The sequence below is a fragment of the Mustela erminea genome, chromosome 15, assembly GCF_009829155.1.
Source record: "Mustela erminea isolate mMusErm1 chromosome 15, mMusErm1.Pri, whole genome shotgun sequence".
Taxonomy (NCBI): domain Eukaryota; kingdom Metazoa; phylum Chordata; class Mammalia; order Carnivora; family Mustelidae; genus Mustela; species Mustela erminea.
The window spans coordinates 81,802,937-81,819,454 of record NC_045628.1 but is presented as its reverse complement, the minus strand read 5'-3'; the positions used below and the strand labels follow the sequence as shown (position 1 = coordinate 81,819,454).

The 16,518-nt window shown below is 43.1% G+C and overlaps 1 protein-coding gene across 6 annotated transcripts in view; it reads right to left on the bottom strand.

Annotated features, from left to right (window-relative positions):
* The window catches only part of SACS (sacsin molecular chaperone), a 95,970-nt gene that overhangs the window by 43,641 nt on the left and 35,811 nt on the right, over nt 1-16,518 (bottom strand). For 5 of the 6 annotated variants that reach the window (XM_032314536.1, XM_032314541.1, XM_032314537.1 and 2 more), the window contains exon 3: nt 3,438-3,588. In XM_032314536.1, coding sequence (XP_032170427.1) covers nt 3,438-3,588 — 151 coding nt within the window. Of the gene's footprint in view, nt 1-3,437; nt 3,589-3,704; nt 4,027-16,518 lie in introns of those variants that run through there. The other variant, XM_032314540.1, reaches the window with a different exon arrangement.

Below are 16,518 nucleotides of genomic sequence, written 5' to 3'. Positions count from 1 at the left end.
TGGGGGGAAGTTCTCTCTGCAAACCACCAATTACCTCCAGTCCAGCCAATTACCCTCCAGTTTCCAGCAAGTCCATCCCCCATTTCTCTCAGAACTAACTTGTTCTTTTCCCATTTCCAATTGCTCAGACTCCTTATATTTCTGGATTTTTATAATAATCTCTACTCTGGTCTCCTTACTTTCTATGTATCATCATTCTAGTCCTCATTTCTAAAATCTGAGTACACTGTGACAGTTTCCAGCTCATAAAGCACTTTCACATACATATTCCCACTGAATCGTAAAGAAAAAACTCCCTGCACAGGACATATGGATAAGAATAGTAGTTATTTTGTGTTGTTAACCACAAAAGTTTTAGAAACAACCCAATTCTATTATATATTGATACAGTGGCATATCATATAGCAAAATAAAACTGGATTAACTAAACTGCACTTAACTCTGGGTAAATATTTGTAACATAATATCGAGCAAAAAAAGCTAATTCTGGGTTACTACATATGGAATAACAAGCTTCTTATAAAGTTCATAAACAATAAAAGTAAATAGTCTATCACTCAAGTTATTTAGGTTACAGATATACACATATATAGACATGTATGTACACAGGTATACCTTATATAAACACATACATACACACTCATGATAAAACTATTTAAAAAACTACAAAAACAGGCAACGAAGTAAGAAACACGAAGGGGTAAGGGAAAAAAGACAGGCACACAGGCTGGGGAGGAGAAGCACAGAGGTAAATATAAACTGTCAACAGTGTTCTCCCTCTCCAGTTGGATGATGTCATCTTGGTTGTTCATTCTATTGTTAATCAACTAATAACTAAAAGAGAGCCAAGCATAAGCCAAGATTACTGGTTCAATTTAGTACTAGCCAAGGTACATCTGAAGGAAGAAAGGCAGGCAGGAACAACACTTTTATTGCAGGAAGAAGTTTGCAGATCTTAAAGGACACTTTAAAAGGAAGAAGACAGAATTGAATCATGTTAGTAAAAACATATGTAACCCGCTATGCACGTCTGATTGTGAATGCTTTTGGTAGACTGTAATCAGTGACCTATCTCCAGGGAAGTGATTCTCCCGAAGAGAAATCAAGTGGCAAAGATAAGTGACCCCAGTAGTGCTATCAGCTTTCTCCTGAGCCTGCCAAGATTAAGGGAGTTTACTTGGGCTGCTCCCCTTCCTAGACCCAAAATCACTCCAACCGAGCAAAATAACACTGGTCCTATTTATCTCCAGAGGCAATTAAATCTTAAAAGTTGCCCATTTCAGTCTTTATAAATATATTTTAAAACACAGAGACTGTAAAATGATTTGTACATCTGGATCTGTGTTCATGCCAGCCTCAATCTTCCTCCAAAACCTCAGAGCAGAGATGCTCATTTTCATTTACTATGGAACAATAACTCTTTCCAAATAACTCTTTCCAAATTACTATGCAAACAATACAATATTAATTACAACTGGCTCTCCTGACACTTCTTCCCTTGTTCAGTGGTCAAGGCACAAGGAGGTTCTAAAATTCAAGGGTTGACAAAAAGGACAATTTTCATCAATTAAGAGATACTTCACACCTCTTGATTTGAGGCTCGACCACATTTGGTACAAGAGGAAAAAGGATCAGGAAGATACACAGCTATAATGAACAGCTTCGGTCTCTTCATGAGACAGGAGGTAATGTGAAGAACTTAAAAATTTCACTTCTAGTCCAGGGAAACAAATGAGAGATAAGGAGAAAGAGGATGGTAGATGACCCAGAAAGACCAAGGACTGTCTACTGCTTCCTACATCCAGTACCAACCAAAACCAGTAAGTGACAAGGAGTCCTCCTCAACAGCTTTTGTTTCCTGCCTGCCCTGACATATTTAGAATTCCATTATTTCTGGGTCTGACTCAATCAAGGCTTATAAACATCCTTGGCAAGACCTTCTGTCTTATTCTACATATACCTCATTACACTGCACACATACACAAAAGCATACACACATGCACAGCCATTTGGTACCAAACAGCCATAATCACACTTTTACAAAGTCTCCTGTATACCCTTTCCTTCCAGATTCACCTCTACAGTCAGTCATAGTCTAGAACCTCCCCAGCTCAGGACAACAGATGTTTCCTAACCAGACCCCCACCTACCCACCCACTCAGTCCGAAATATTCTATGCCCCACAGCCACATTCACCATCCATTATCAATATTGTGCACAGACACCTCTAAAAACACTTCTAATGGCAAGACTGAGCCACAAGTGAGCCTCCTGGGAGGACCACATGTAAGGGACAAGATGACAAAGCAGACCCTGAGGAGTAACCAAAGAAGAGGGTACAGAACCAGAAGAGTACACATAGGAAGGCTGAGACAGAGATGGACCCAGAAAAAGAGGTAAGAATGATAAGCTTTTCTCCTCAATTCTGTCCAAAGTTGTCAAGTCACTGTCTGAGGAGCTGGTGAGAAGGGCTGAGTTGTGGAGGAACATCAGAGCTGTTTAACTGGAAATCTGTGTCTAAGTGGTCAAGAGACCATGGCATGGACACAGGTACACAGAAGGTCAAGATTACACTGAGGAATTAAAAATCATAGGTTATCAAGTACTTCACCAATGTTTGTATTGGGTACAAACCCAATGCTTGAAATGTCATTCTGTATGGCTCAGTGTTCCTTACATATCTGTTAATATCTCTTTTAAATCCTGAAAATGATCTTTTATCATATAAAAAGTGAAGAAATTTTGGGGATCAAAGAACAAGTTAATTTTCAGTAAAATGTTTCCATTTAATTCCTCCTTTGAGAAAACTTAGGTTTTTCACTAACCTTAAAGGATATATATAACAATGTGAAATACTGCTATCTCCCAAAGTTTTTATCTCATTCATTTGCAGTTCAGAAGTTTTAATGAGAATGTATTCCTCAAATACATTCAAATTCCTTACAGCTACTATAATAAAGTCTGAAGATCCTTTTAGCCCTAAGTTTCTATGATTCAAAACTGAGGGGAAACCTCTAATAAAAATTAAAGGTGAAAATTATTCCAGCTAAATGTACAACACAACTAAGAAAAACTGAGTAATGGTTAAAACCCTCTGACTATAATGCCCATCGAAAAACTATGGCAATTTCAGGAAGTGAAGATTCAGATCAAAAGACGGGCAGGGGGCAGGGTGACACAAATGCTGACATGGTAAATCAATTAAAATTACAACTAATGATGAGAAAATACCCGTGTGATTTTGTGCATGTTATTTACAAAGCATTATTTCCAGGGTAACCATTAACTGAGCATCTGCCATCCACGACCTAAGAATAAAATCCGTTCAGTTTCCCTCCCCTCGAGCCTACTGATAAACAGTCAGTGGATGCGCTACAACCCCGAGCACAGAGGCGGGCCCGTCGTCCTACTAAGGAGAGGGACCCGGCGGGCCGTACCTCCCTGCCGCCGAGCCACAGCCGCTGCTCCGACACCGGGAAGCCCGTCTCGGCCAAGATGCGCTCCTTGATGTCGCGCACGGTCCAGGACGCCTGAACGGCCACGGTCCTACAGCCCACGCAGCCGGGGAGGACGGTCACCCGGAGCCACCTGTGCAAAAGGCAAAAGGACCTTCAGTGGGGGCCACGTGGGGACCCTCCCGCCCGGAGTCCCAGTGGCGGGGAGCCTCGCGGCCCTGGGCTCAGCCCGGCCCCGGGCAGGGTTACCTGTCCCCCATCGCGAGCGTCCTCGCCGAGCTCGAGCCCGCGTCCGCCCGAGCGCGCCGCGCCTACTCACGGCCGCCGCCGCCGCCCCGAGAGGCCCGGCGCGGGCCCCGAGCGCGGGATCCTCATGGCGCAGGCGGGCGCCGCCCCGGCCGGGCTCAGCCGCAGCCCCGGGAGCGACCGCAAGAGCGGAGCTGGAAAGGCTAGAGGAAGCCGGGGCCTTAGGGGCGGGGCGAGGGCCTGCAGCGGCGGCGCGCTCCCGGTAGCCCGGGCCCCTGGAGGCGCCGTCTGCGGGCACGCGCCCGCCCTCCTGGACCGTTAGCGGCGTGAGCCTGCAAGCCCCGCCCCGCCCAAAAGGCCCCGCCCCGCCCGCCCCGCCCGCGCCGCGAGCGTCTGCAAACGCGCTGAGGCCGGGAGGACCTGAAACGCTTAATTGTGTATGCAGAACACACTTTGAAGGAAGACGTGTATTTTCCCTGGTGGAGTTCAATAGTACCGAGAAATGCAGAACTAGACATTCCTGGGGCCTACGTCTCCTTCGCCTCTAAAGACTTTTAATCTCTGGAAGCATCTCCAAATAAGATTTATGGTGGCCTCTTAGGCACAAAAGTAGTATCAGTGGTTCAGTATGCTAGAGGAAGGAGTGCCAATAAGACAGTAATATGTGATTATGAACATGAACATACCCTGTGACATGTTAAAATAGAGGTAGCTTATTTTGGCAACATTATCTTTTACTGTTGGTAGCCTGTGTTTTCCCATCAACCTGCAACCTCCTTGAAATCTGAAACCAGTCTTAAAAGTTGATGGAGTCACCCAAGAGTAACTAACGGTGCCTTGTAATTTGAAAGTGTAGGTAGCTGAATGAAGCGTCAGAAAATATCAGTCTTTTCCTCAGGCTTATTTCTCATAGGTATAGATGAGACAAACTGGGAAAAGGGCCGGGCGGGGGGCAACCTCTATTAAGACAATTCGAAGGCTATGTCCTGAACAAGTAAACTTGGGTGCTTCTTGATTAAATACCCGGAGAAGAATTAAAATTTTAGAGTTGGTGCAAAAAATTATATTAATTACTGCTTTTCAATTATCACCTCTCCCCCTCTTCCACAAAGAAATGTTACTCAGAACTCGTTATCAGTAATAATAGAGTACCCATGCAGCTATTCCATCCCTTTCTATAACCATATTTCAAAGGGAAAGTTTGTAAATCATGCAGCTCTTTTCCTACTTGGAACAAGTAAGCACAGTCAATTAGAGAATAGCTAAGTCAATATAAGGTTAGGCCAGAAAACCCGAAAGGACAAATATTTATTTTTTCAGTCAGACAAGACCATACATGCAAATGCATTAAAATACCAGCAAGTAGAAAGAATGAGCTCTCACCCCTCTGCTATAGTGTCACAGACAAATTCTCCACATCTAAAATCCTTTGATAAGCCCCAGGGTCTACCCGCTCTCCTTAATGCTCTCTCCTAGGGGGCAGACAAACGGGTAGTGCAGAGATAAAGACTTGAGAGAAAGAAATGTTCTTAATGGGGAGATTTTCACAAGAAGTGAAGCAGATTTGGCTACAAAACGTGACTGATCATAAATACCTTTGAACATCTGGAGTTCGAAATATATTCAGGATACAATTAAAGGGTTAGTCTGCATAGGAAATACAAATAAATCTGGAACTCAAAAGAGATGTCAATGATAAGGATATAAATTTAGAAGTCAATTGCCTAATCATTCAGATAATATTTCTTAAACCTCTCTTATTTCCTAGAAGGACACATTTCTAAATGACAATGAACAAAACAAAGCCCCCATCTCAAACTTGCATTCTAGGGAAGAAAGACAACAATAAACAAATAGACAAATAATATTTAAATTCATCCTATGATGTCAGCCAACTAGGGATAAGTACCATTCCAAAGTGGGGCCAGGGAATTGGGACAGGACAAGAGAAGAGAGGAAAAGAACTAAGATGGTCCTAGAACTCCTTTCTAAGAACTGACATTTGAGAAAAGACCTGAGTGAAACAGGAAAATGAAGTTATCCAGAAAGAGGTTATATGAGAAGAAAGGGGGACAGAGCAACTGCTACAGCCCATGAACACCTTTAACCTGGATGTAGTACCATCCCTCCTACTTCTTGCCCCTCCTCTAACTTCATTCCTCCCCAACACATTCCCCAACCGGCAGCCGAAGCGGAGTTGAAACTGATGTCTTCCCTGCTTGCTGATGGCTTCTCAGATCCTGAAAGAGGTTCTACCATAGAATAGACGTTCAATAAACATGAGGAAAGGAAGGATTGAGCTGAGGAAGGAAGGAAGGAAGGAATGAACGAACTAAAGGAAAGGAGAAAAAAAGGAATGAAAAAATATCTGGAAAATAAGAAAAGTAGATAGATACTCAAACATTACACATAATTCTAACACCTCAATACAAACAACATTTCTATACATTGTCATTTATATGATTATAATAATGCTATGAGTACATAGTGTTTTTCAACATTTTTACCACTATATAAATTGTATTTCTAATAACTGCCTAATTTTCGATTGAGAAGAAATATCTTAGGCTACTCAACCCTATTGATATTTACAAGAGTACTTTAATTTTTCAAAAGTGCACAAACCAATAAATATCTTTGCTCATGAACTGTAATCACTATTTAAGATGAGAAAAAATTTGCAAAAATGTTGTATTCTAATAAATGTATATCTGAGCCTTAACTTATTTTGTAGGAGCATATTATAAAAATGCAGAACAGCAAGAAGCCAAAACGTTAGTCTCTTGTTTTAGATTTTTTTTTTTTTATTTGACAGAGAAAGATCACAAGTAGGCAGAAAGAGAGAGAGGGAAGCAGGCTCCCCACCGAGCAGAGATCCCAATGTGGGACTCGATCCCCAGGACCCCAAGATCATGACCCGAGCCAAAGGCAGTGGCTTAACCCACTGAGCCACCCAGGTGCCCCAGTCTCTTGTTTTAGAATGAATGAGTCCAGACTCCATTTAAAAAAAAAAAAAAAAACTGAGTCATGGGACCATCCTTTGAGCCTGTATCAGTTGTAGAGATGAGTAAAATAATTTTTTTTTTTAAAGTAAGGTACCTGACTGGTTCAGTCAGAGGAGTGTGTGATTCTTTTTTTTTTTTTTAAGATTTTATTTATTTGACAGAGAGAGATCACAAGTAGGCAGAGAGGCAGGCAGAGAGAGAGGAGGAGGAAGCAGGATCCCTGCTGAGCAGAGAACCCGATGTGGGGCTCGATGCCAGGACCGTGGGATCATGACCTGAGCCAGAAGCAGAGGTTTTAACCCACTGAGCCACCCAGGTGCCCCTAAAATAAAATTTTTTATTGCACAGGCCGGACTCAGCTAGATAAAAGCGCAAAACAATGTTATTCGTTCTCAGGAGTCCTGTTTTAATTTGCCCTGGTGCCTCTTTCTTTCCCTTTCCCTGGATGACAGAACCATATGGCTTGGGCCTTAGCTTCCCCATAACTCCTAGATCATAAAAATTATCCAGTCCCACTCAGCCCCTCAAATGACTCATCTTAGGAACTGAAAACTCTACCCAGGGTAACAACCAAAGCACAAGTCCAATCCAATGTAAAAATTCTTAAATAGTAAAAGGCTTCCTTTATTCTAGTTCATTCTCACCGTGTGGACTGCTGTTTGGAAGCATAGCTCAAGGCTGAGAGTTAATTTCCCCTGAAACATGATTTTATGAAATGGAATATACTTAATAGCATGTCTTTGATCAGAGGGAAACAATAAATTAGTCCCTTCTAGAGAATGTTCACCACTTATATAAAGACAAAAGAATGACAAATTATTCCTTTGTTTAATGAGTCAGCACCAGACTGTTAAGCTTGAGAATAAAAAGCTGACGATATTGTGGGCATCCTTTAGGTCACTGAAATCCTAAGAATTGAGTAAAAAAATCATAAGCCAAACAAAAAAGTGGAAAAAAAAGTCTCTCATGGAGCGCAAATAGAACCTACAATATCATGGAGTCAAAAAAAAAAAAAAAGGCAACAAAGCTGAGGAATTTCAGGTAGCTCCACATGATAGGATCAAAGGGTAGGATTCATATAAAAGTACAGGGAGCATTATCTGACAGCAGTCTATAGGAATATGGTCATGAAGTCTTCTTTATTTTACATCTGGAGTTACACAGGAGCCACTTTCAGATTTTAATCTGGTCAGGTGATCATAATTACACTATAAAAATTCCTCAGGTGGCAGGACAGAGGTTGACTTAGAAGGAGACAAGAGTTAGAACAGCAACAAAACCATGAAAAAAAATGGTATCTGTGAGATTAAAGTAAAAATCTTCAAGGAAGGAGTCAGTTGTGCCCAGCATCACATAGGTAAATTGCCCGTAGGATTTGACAACTAGTTAGTCCTTGTTGACCTCTGTGCTCCAGAACCTGCAAGAATTTCCTGGTGACTGTAAGATCAAGCTCAAGTTATTATGCATGACTCAGAAGGCCCATCACACCTAAGCCCTGGTCGACCTTCTCAGATTCTTCGGAGACTACCCCACTGTCTGTCTCCATGACCAGTTTATAGTAATATGTATAATAATAATAAACCCTTAGTGAATACTTACAATGTGCCAGGCACCTACTAAAATCCTTATATGATTTAACCCATTGGGTCTTCCCAGCAACCCCACAAAGTACATAAAACCTTCATTTTCAGATAAAGAAAATGAAACTAAACATATTTCTTATAGTTCCAGAGTTAACAGTGGGAGGGCCAATAGGAAAGCCAGGATCTGTAGTCCAACTCCAGAGCCCCCATACTATTAATATTAAACTATAATATTCACAGAATACAATCACTTCACATTGCCTAGTTCCCACATGTACCCTGCATTGTCCTCACCTGCTTGCAGTCCCCTTCCCATCACTTTCCATCCGATAAATCCCTAGGTCCTCATCCAAGAATGACCACCTGTCCCAGCTCTCCCTGAGTCCTCTGGGCTGATTCTATCTACTCTGTACATTGTATAGTCACTGTTGGTATGAAAGCACATATCCCATTTTTATTAACTATTATTCATCCATATTCATTGCAATGGGAGCCTTTACATTCCTCTTTGTACCCCAAGGGCCCAGTACAAAGTAATAGTCAATAAATGTTGCTAAGATGTTTGAGAGCTGAATGGATGACTGCATTTAAGTCAATGGTATCTTCACTCCCAACATCGTTCAACGAGGTTTGGTTTGGTTTTGGGGTCTGTTCAAAATGCTTTGGACCGCAAGTAACTGATTACCCGACTAGCAGTAGCTAAAATGATAAGGGTTTGTTTTTCTCACCATTCTTTGACAATATCTAGACCTGCTTCCCAGTGATGTTTTGAGACTCTCTCTCCTTGTCAGAAAATGGCTCGTACAGCTCTGATACATCTGTTCTTAATGCAGGAGGAAGGTGGGGGAGGGCAGAAAAGAGTTCTACCTTCTTTAGCAGAAAAACAAGAGTTTTCCCAGCAGACTTCTATTTCTCTCTCATTGGCCACCCTGAGCTGCAAGAAAAGCAGGGAAAATCAAGCCTCTCTAACAGAAGGTTCTAGCAAGAGAACAGGGCTTTTTTGTGACGGATCAGCCTACAACACTATCTACAACATTGTTCTAATACCCATGGCAAATTTATTTTTTAAATGTCTACAGAAATATTAGAAAACAATATAACTAGGAAGTTTTTAAAAGCCTGATGAGTGACATATCATGACACATATTTTTTTAAAAGAATAGCAAGGGGAAATATTTCATGCAACTAATCTTTCTTTGCCTTGGGATGGAATCTTGGTATATTCTATGATTTTTCTGCTCACTTTTTCATAATGACAGTCCTGGGGTCACTTTACATTACAAAATAATGTTTGTTTCAATTCTCTAACTGGAATAAGTTCCAGGCAAAATCATTAAATAAAGGTCAGTTTCTCCTTGATGTTGCCACCACAACCCCACACTAAGTTCTGTACTCAGAAGCTGCCTGTCTTTTAAGAGAGGGAGGTGGGCAGTCTCTCTTCTCTCTCTGTTCCCCCAAATAGTCGTTGTGATGCAACCGCACCCAGGCCAAAGCTGTGGACACAGGAAGGACAGGAGGCTGGATTGTTCCTTGGCCAGGTTGCTTTGAACCCTGTGGATCTGGCAGGTGATTAAGCTCACCATTTCTCTTGTGGGAGCCTTTGGAAAGTCCTGTCACTGAGGACCTTAGCAGAGAAGCAAAAGCATTTCTATACTGAGTGATCACTCATGACTCCTTCCACAGCCTTAAGGAGTCCCCATGTCACCTCCCACTTCTGGCTGCTCTGGCCCTACCTCAAGCAGATGCTATTGAAGAAGGCTCAACCTGAATCTCTTCCATTTGTTCAGGTGTGTTCTATGGAAACTTCTCTCATGTCCCTTGCCCAGAAAGCTTGGGCAATGCCAGTGCTGATACAGCTACCTCCCTCCTGCTGCCTCGGAGTGCTTGGGCCCCAAGCCTAAATCGGCCTCGACCCCAGTTCCAAGTTCCCTGTGTGGTTCACCAGACTCAGTGTAAAGGACGTAAACCCCTCTAATCCTGTGCACTTGGCAACATCTCTCTCCAAAAAATCCTCTACCAAACTTCCCTCTCTGTCCTCTGGCTAAGCAGAGGTCTCAATCACAGAATGTGTTCTGAGGCTCTTTGTAACTGTGCATATGAGGGAGGGTCTGTCCCCAAACACTTTGGTATACAATAATCACAGTCAAAACTGAGGTAGGAAGCACTTTATTCTAGCACTTTCTTACCTTAGATATACATTAGGCATCACAATGATTCAAACTGTGTTCTCACAAAGCCCCAGAGAAAAAAAACATATGAATAGCATGTAAATCAACAACAAAAAAACCATGTGAGATATATATAATCATGTATTCATTAACTTTAAGTTCAGACACTAGAGTACCCCAGAATTATGGCAGTTAAACAAAATAAATCCAGCTCTTATAAGGCTCACAGTTCCATATTGGGGAGGCAGACAATAAATAAATACACAGATAAATAATATGCAAGGCAGAAATAAGTCCTATGATGAACCATGATGGGCAAGGGATGGAACATGACATGGGTCAGGGGGCTGTTCATTTTGATGCCATCTGAGAATGGAACCAAACATGCAAAGTGAGAAAGCATACTGAAGGAAGCTTTACAATGACGTTGGTGATTGAGAAAACAACCCTTACGCACAGGCAAACTGTAGGGATTTCTTCTCTATAAAAAAAACAGAAAACAGAATTTGCTATTCTAGTTCATTCTCCTTAACTCACTCACCTTATTACCATACTCTGCTTAAACTATATTTAAGGAAGTACTCATCAGAATCCTATGTATTTTACGCACTACAAATTTCTAAATGGAGTGTCTCAACCACATTAATAAAAGGACCAACACCATATGATCCTCTTAAGAGAGTCAAAAAAAAAAATCTGACAAATTCCAGCACCTATTCTTGATGATAAGCCTCAACAAAGTTGGAATAGAGGGAACATACCTCTCAACATCATAAAAGCCAAAGACCCACAGCTAATATCACCCTTAATGGAGAAAAACTGAGAATTTTGCCCTACAGTCAAGAAGAAGACAGGGATGCCCACTCTCACCATGACTATTTAACACAACTTGTGCACAAGTTAAATGAGGAAACTTCCACATTCTCACTCATCTCCTGCACATCCTAAAAGGCCAGGTGCAGTTCCGGCGGGATATGCACAGCAATCGGGGGAGGGGAGTGGCAGGAAGCACCCACACCCACGACGTCTGGGCAGGACAGGATGTTAAATGCTGTCATTAATAACACTTTTACCACAGCTAGCAGAAAGCCACATGCCTCTATGCTTATCTCTAGAACCTTCTTCCCTTTGGCCTTCTTCTCTTCCTTAGCCCTGAGTTACCGACCTTGTGTGTTTGATAATTCCCCCTCCGGATTCTGTCAGAGTGACCTTTCTAAGTACTTTTCCTAAGTCAGGCTTGTTGGCATTCCACCAGCTTTGTCTTTATGCCTCTTATGGCACCCCACACTTCCTCCTCTACCTCCCCTTGTCTCCCCACAACTGCTCTGGCCATACCACCCCCATCACCTCTCCCCTCTTCTAGACTTTTCTAGAGCCAGCTACTCACATACAAATCCCATTTTGACAATTCTGAGTCCAGTACATGACTACCTGTGAAATGAAGGGATGATCCAGTGTCTGCACACCAACATGCAAGAGCACGGAAGGGCCTTGGGGAAGCACAGCTACAGAAAACAGGGCCCAAATCAAGACAAAATGGTGGGCTGGAGATGTAAATGCCGGTACCCATGGCTTCCCATGTCACTCTGAGGAAAAGTCAGGGTCCTTAGCATATAAGGTGTTAGTAGTCAATCCCCCTGTGTCCCCCATGTCCTCCTCAATCATTGGTCCCCTGGTCCCTGCCTCATTTCCTTCTGGCTCATTCCACCACAGCCACACATGGCATCCCACAGTCTTAAACATCAAACCACAGTCCCTGCCGCAGGGTCTTTGCACTTGTTATTCCCCGTTTGGCATGATCTTCTTCCAGAAGGCATTTCTTACCCTTCACCTCCTTTATGTCTGCACTCAAATATTATCTCTCTCAGGAGGACTCCCCAACCACCCATTACAAAAGAGCAACACTCCCAAAGTCCCCCTTAAATTACCTAATCCCCATACTACACTACTATCTACATGATCATCTAATACATATTCGGTTACTTATTTTTATAATGTCTATCTCAGCCCACCATGTTTTCCACTCCAGGAGAGCAAAGTCACTATCCGTTGAATTCACTGCTCTCTTCCCAGCACGGGATGGGGTCTGGTGTGCCACAGGCACTCAGTAATACTGCTGAATACCTGACTGGATGGATGTTCACTCTGCTGGCATCCTGGACCCCAGGCTGATGCCTGGGGTATCTGTTCATCCATACCAACCCCCCCCCCACCTTGTTCCAGTCTTGGTTTCCAGCCTCTGATCCCAGGGTTGCAGCACTGCCAGGCTCACTGCAGCCACAGCCGTGGTGTGGCTCTGACTCTGCCTGTTGATTGGGCCCTGGCTTCAGTCCTCTGGCCAGTTCTCCACTGTGCTCCAGGGAGCCTGTGGCCCCCACACTCAGTCTGCAGGTGCCAGCTGACTCCAACCCACAGGTCATTTAGCAGGACAGGTCCTGCAACTTTAGCTTCCTTCCCAAGGCAAGAAACCACCAGCAAATTGGGAGAGCAAGGTCACAGCCACCTCTTATTTCCTTAATGAAGCTTCTTTAATCTTGATGAGAACTCCCAGCTGAAACATTCAGAAAATTTGTGCCTGAGGTTTAAGATTAAGAATACATTCTGGGGGTGCCGGGGTGGCTCAGTCAGTTAAGCATCTGCCTTTGGCTCAGGTCATGATCCTGGGATCATGGGATCTATCCTATGGGATAGATATCCCACACTGTGCTCCCCACTCAGCTGGGAGTCTGCTCTCCCTCTTCCTTTGCCCCTCCCCCAACTCATGCTCACGTGCTCATTTTCTCAAATAAATAAATAACATCTTAAAAAAGAACTACATTCTGATAACTCTTACTGAGAGATAGATGTTCATAAGTGATGCACATCTGCACAAGAGACTTCAGTTTTTGCAGCAAACACTGCTAGAATTGCATCAGGACTACTGTGCCCTCCCCAGATCCTCCTGGTTGGCCTGTAGGCCCTTCCCATCTGCAGGCACGTCTTTCTCTTGCCCCTGTGCCATGTCCTGCCTAAGGTAGGAAGTCCCAAGCATGTTAACACTCCGCAGTGGGGGTATCACTAAATCATGCTCTTTTGCTCCCCAATACTACAACATAGACTGCAACAGCCTCAGACAGTGTGACCCCTCACCACTGGTTTGCAGCCCCCACAGTACCCTTCCCAGTACACATCTCTCCATCTTGTGCTGAAAACTTACCAAGCCTTGAAAACAGTATCCTAAGTGAAATGAGTCAAGCACTCAAGACCACACATGATGGGCTTCCATTTGTATGAAATGTTCAGAGTAGGCAAATCCATAGAAACAGAGAAGTAGACTGCTGGTTGCCAGGGACTGGGGAGAGGGAACAGTGAGGAGTAACTGCTAATAGGCTTCTTTGGGGAATTGCGAAAATGTTCTGGAATAGTGACACATACTGGTGAACATCCTTAAAAACCACTGAATTGGATCCTTTAAAATGGTGAACAGCAGTATGTGAATTACATCTTAAAAAGAAAAACGGTAACATTGTAGTTGATGTGAATATATCATCATACCACTATGTGTCGATTCCCTCTACACAGGAACATTTTTAATGTGGCTACCTTGACTCTTTTGGTGAATCGGGTGGTTTATTTCACTATTCCTTAAGAGATTCTAAGTCATTTTCCGGAATGGTCACAACTGACAGTTTGTCCCAAATACATACACAAATAAGACAAAATGCAAACTCCTTATCAGAACATCCAGGTCCTGCTTTTCACCCTGATCTCTCACTGACCCCGATTTACTTTCCCCCCTCCCACCCACACTGGCACGCTCTTCAAATTAACCCACTGAGCCCAGTCACGTGGCCTTTACATCTAGTCTCCTTCCTCCCTCAATGTCCACTGCACCTTTAAAGTCAAAATTCTTCAGGAAACCTGATGCTTCACAAGTCTCGACGGCTTGGTTTCCGCCTCCTTGGTCACTCATCCCATCTGTATCTCCTTCCTGAGCAGGCTGACAGCCGGGCACCCCCAGGACCCTGAGCTCCACCTTCAAAGCCTTATGCCAAGTAACCTCTTTTAGGGCAAAGGAAGTCTACAACCAGAAATGTGGCAGCTCAGGCAGAATTTATCCAACAGGCCACATTTAATAACCAATAAGTCAGACAAATGACAAAACTTTCCTTCTCTTTGTGCTAATGTAGACACAATTGCTTAAGTTTTATTTTTAGTTACATTGAACGTGCTTTGGGAAATGATGTCATGTTTCTGAATTAGCATTCCTGTGTTTTCTACTTCCAATGAGAGTACTCTGAATTCCCTAAAGTGCCATAAAAATTATGAGAAAGTAAGCTTGTACAGACTTTACATGATGCTTTTGAATCTATTGTTAATTTTAATAAGACTTAGTGTTCTGGTTGCCAAAACACAGCTTTGCCAAAGCAAAATTAAACAGTAGGGGCCTTAAGGGTAGTCATGCTTACATATATCCATTGACTAATCCATTAAAAAGGGGGAAAAAATGACTCACCCCGCTGGATATTATAAAGGTGACACATTTTGAGCCATTTCAAGGAATACTAAAACTACATGTGAACTCCTCTGAATTCTGAATTGCTCTTCCATTTATGGTGACCTTTGATTAAACATCCTCTCTTGGAATATTTTATAGAAAACATGGAGGCAGAGTCAGCTGGCTTAGCAGTGAGTATATTAAAATAAATTTGCTGCTTGCTCATAAATAGCAAGTTTGAATGAAGTTTCAGGTCTAGACATAATAGTAGGAAACTCATGATATAAACCTATCCCATCATAAAACCAAATAAATTGAACATAGAAATGGAAATAGTAGGAGCAACAAATACCATAATACATTTCTCCCTCTTATTTCTGCTTCTCCTGGCTAATGATATCCTGCCAGTCAGTTCATTTTCCTTCTACTTGTCCTTTGTTTTCCCGAGTTGTTGTTCTTTGCCTTCTACCCTTCTCCGTCCATTCTCTGCCCCTTGTGTGGTAGTGAATGAGGGTGTGACCCCACGGTTCTCACACCTGCTGGCTGGGGGGGACTGTCCCTGTTCTGAGCACACGTTCTCACATGTATAACTGGACTGTCGGGTTGTTTTCAGGTGAGAAGGGTCAGTCGCTGACCTGGGAGGTGCTCATTTATTCATATAAAAAGATGGGTAGCCCCACTATCCGCTGAGCACTGGTACGGTGATAAAGGAGCGCAGCCCCAGCCCTGGGGGTACAGCACTTCACAGGGACGGCTGCCAGACAGGAATTGCAGGACGGCAGCCTCCATACTCCTTTTTTCTCACCCCTAGTCTCTTCCTTCACCCTTCTCTCTTGCTTGGGCATCTGATCGGTCAAAATCAGTGCCAGGAAAAAAAAAATGAGAATCAAGCAATGGGTGTCTTGGGAATCCTTGAAGCCCTTTATCTCAGGCTCACCTCCTCCTGATGTGCCCCACCCCATTCACCCCTTCTCCCAGCTCTGTGAGTTCAGTAGACATTAACTTTGCATGTTCTATATGCAGGCACTCTATCCTACTGCCTATAAGGAACCTGAGAATGGAACAACATGCAAATATAATCCACATAATTTTTGTATAAAAGGAAAAGTGTTGAAATAAAGAAAACCTACCTAAGTCATTACTTGCTACAAATGCCAAGATACTAGCTTCCATTAACAGGGCTTTCCTGGACCAGCGCCATGGCTCCACGAGCCAGTCAGGAAAGAGACAGCACTCCTGGCTGATTTTAGGAAGCTACTTTTTTTTTTCTTTTCTTCCCCCATTATCTTTATCCCCAAGCATGCTGCAGAGCTCAGCTTGCAGGCAGATCTATCTAAGCACTGGTGATGGTTCTCCTGCTGGTCTAGGACACACTTTAGCTCCCTGGCATCCTTCGGCATGTGAACAGTCTCAGTCCAAAGTGACCCTGGCATTCCCTTTGTGTGCACCTTCATAAGTCTCTCTTAGCGAGAGAATTTGTCTTTCCACATCTTTAGACCTTCCCTAGGAAGGACAGGACAGAAAAGGTGGTTGTCAGCAGCACACCACTCTCAGTGGCTATGGCATGGTCCTTTGATTACTGCT